The sequence below is a fragment of the Suricata suricatta genome, chromosome 5 (genome assembly GCF_006229205.1).
Source record: "Suricata suricatta isolate VVHF042 chromosome 5, meerkat_22Aug2017_6uvM2_HiC, whole genome shotgun sequence".
Taxonomy (NCBI): Eukaryota; Metazoa; Chordata; class Mammalia; order Carnivora; family Herpestidae; genus Suricata; species Suricata suricatta.
Window position 1 is genome coordinate 155,284,855 of NC_043704.1, and position 1,701 is coordinate 155,286,555.

General features: G+C 45.6%; 1 gene segment (V, D, J or C); it reads left to right on the plus strand.

Moving 5' to 3' along the window:
* Positions 1 to 422: 422 nt before the first annotated feature.
* LOC115292464 lies at positions 423 to 1,178 on the plus strand. The segment is given in 2 exon segments: positions 423 to 539; positions 643 to 1,178. Coding segments are annotated over 2 exon segments (447 nt in total).
* Positions 1,179 to 1,701: the final 523 nt, after the last annotated feature.

Sequence of the window (1,701 nt, forward strand, 5' to 3'; positions counted from 1 at the left end):
GAGTGGGAGGAGGAAAAACAGTTAAAAACGGGGAGGCAAATCATAAGGGACTCTTAAATACAGAGAACAAACTGAGGGTTGATGGGGGGTGGATAAGGAAGTGGGTTAAATAGGTGATGGGCCTAAGGTGGATACTTATTAGCATGAGCACTGTGTGTCATAAATCATGGATTCTACTCCTGAAGACAAAACAACACTGTATGTTTAATAACTTGAGAATAAATAAATAAATCTTACAGGTAAAAAAAAAATCTTCATTTGTCACAGTGTCATCATACAAACTGACCTAGTAACTCCTTAACCCTGTCGTTCACTTTTGAAGAATCAAATCTAAGTCTGGAATTTGACATACAATCAAATGATATGCAAATAGGGCCCTTTCTGTGCTGATTAAACCAGCCCAGCCAGGACTCTGCAGCTGGGAGAGGAGCCCCAGACCCAGGAGTCCAGGTGTTCCCGTTCTGTGATCAGGACAGAACACAGACCTCTCACTATGGAGTTTGTGCTTGGCTGGGTTTTCCTTGTTGCTGTTTTAAAAGGTAATTCATGTTGAACGTGAGACACTGAGTATGTGAGTGGATGTGAGTGAGAGAAACAGTGGATGTGTGACAGTTTCCTGATCAGAATGTCTTGTGTCTGCAGGTGTCCAGTGTGAGGTGCAGCTGGTGGAGTCTGGGGGAGGCCTGGCGAAGCCTGGGGGCTCCCTGCGACTCTCCTGTGCAGCCTCAGGATTTACCTTCAGTAGCTATAGCATGAACTGGGTCCGCCAGGCTCCAGAGAAGGGGCTGGAGTGGATTTCATGGATTTATTATGATGGAAGTAGCACAAGCTATGCAGACTCCGTGAAGGGCCGATTCACCATCTCCAGAGACAACGCCAAGAACACGCTCTATCTGCAGATGAACAGCCTGAGAGTCGAGGACACGGCCACGTATTTCTGTGCTAGAGACACAGTGAGGAGACATCAGTGTGAGCCCAGACACAAACCTCCCTGTCGGAGGGGATCATCGCCAACAGGGGGTGCACACTCTGCACAATTCTGATTTGGATTCCATTGAGCAGTTGCAGATGGTGGTTTCAGGCAGGTTTCCTGTCAGGGTTTGGGGCTTCCTTTCCACACAGCGGATTCCCCCAGGGAGCCTCTCTGGACACCTGCTTCTGTGCTTCCTTATTCATTCTTTGTATTAGAAACTTTGTTGTCATAGGCAAACTACAGTAACATGAACAAATGACACAGTTCTTTGCACTTGCTTATTCCTGTCCCTAACCATGATTGTATTACATATATGGTAGGGAAAACAGCTGAACCTTTACAGGAGTCCCAGATGCACTGACTGTGCAGCTAGGCCCACAGGATCCCACGTACTCATCATCCTCACCAGCTCTTGTCCCAAACAAGCAACTTGACACTTCCTTCATGCACTTTGCTACTCAAGGCTGTAAATGAATTCCAATTTATTCAAGTACTCTAAACAAGAAATAAATCATTTGTTAATGAGGAAGAGAACCCTACGCACATTGGTTTACATGATTAAATAGGTTAAGAATTTCCATGATCTACTATCACAAGCTGAAGACCCAGGAAAACCAGCGGTGTAATTCTCATCTCATTCTGAACTAGTGTCTAGTCTGAGAACATGGGGACTTGATGACGTAACTCTCAGAACAAGCGTGGGAGGAGACCAATGTTCCAGATTAACA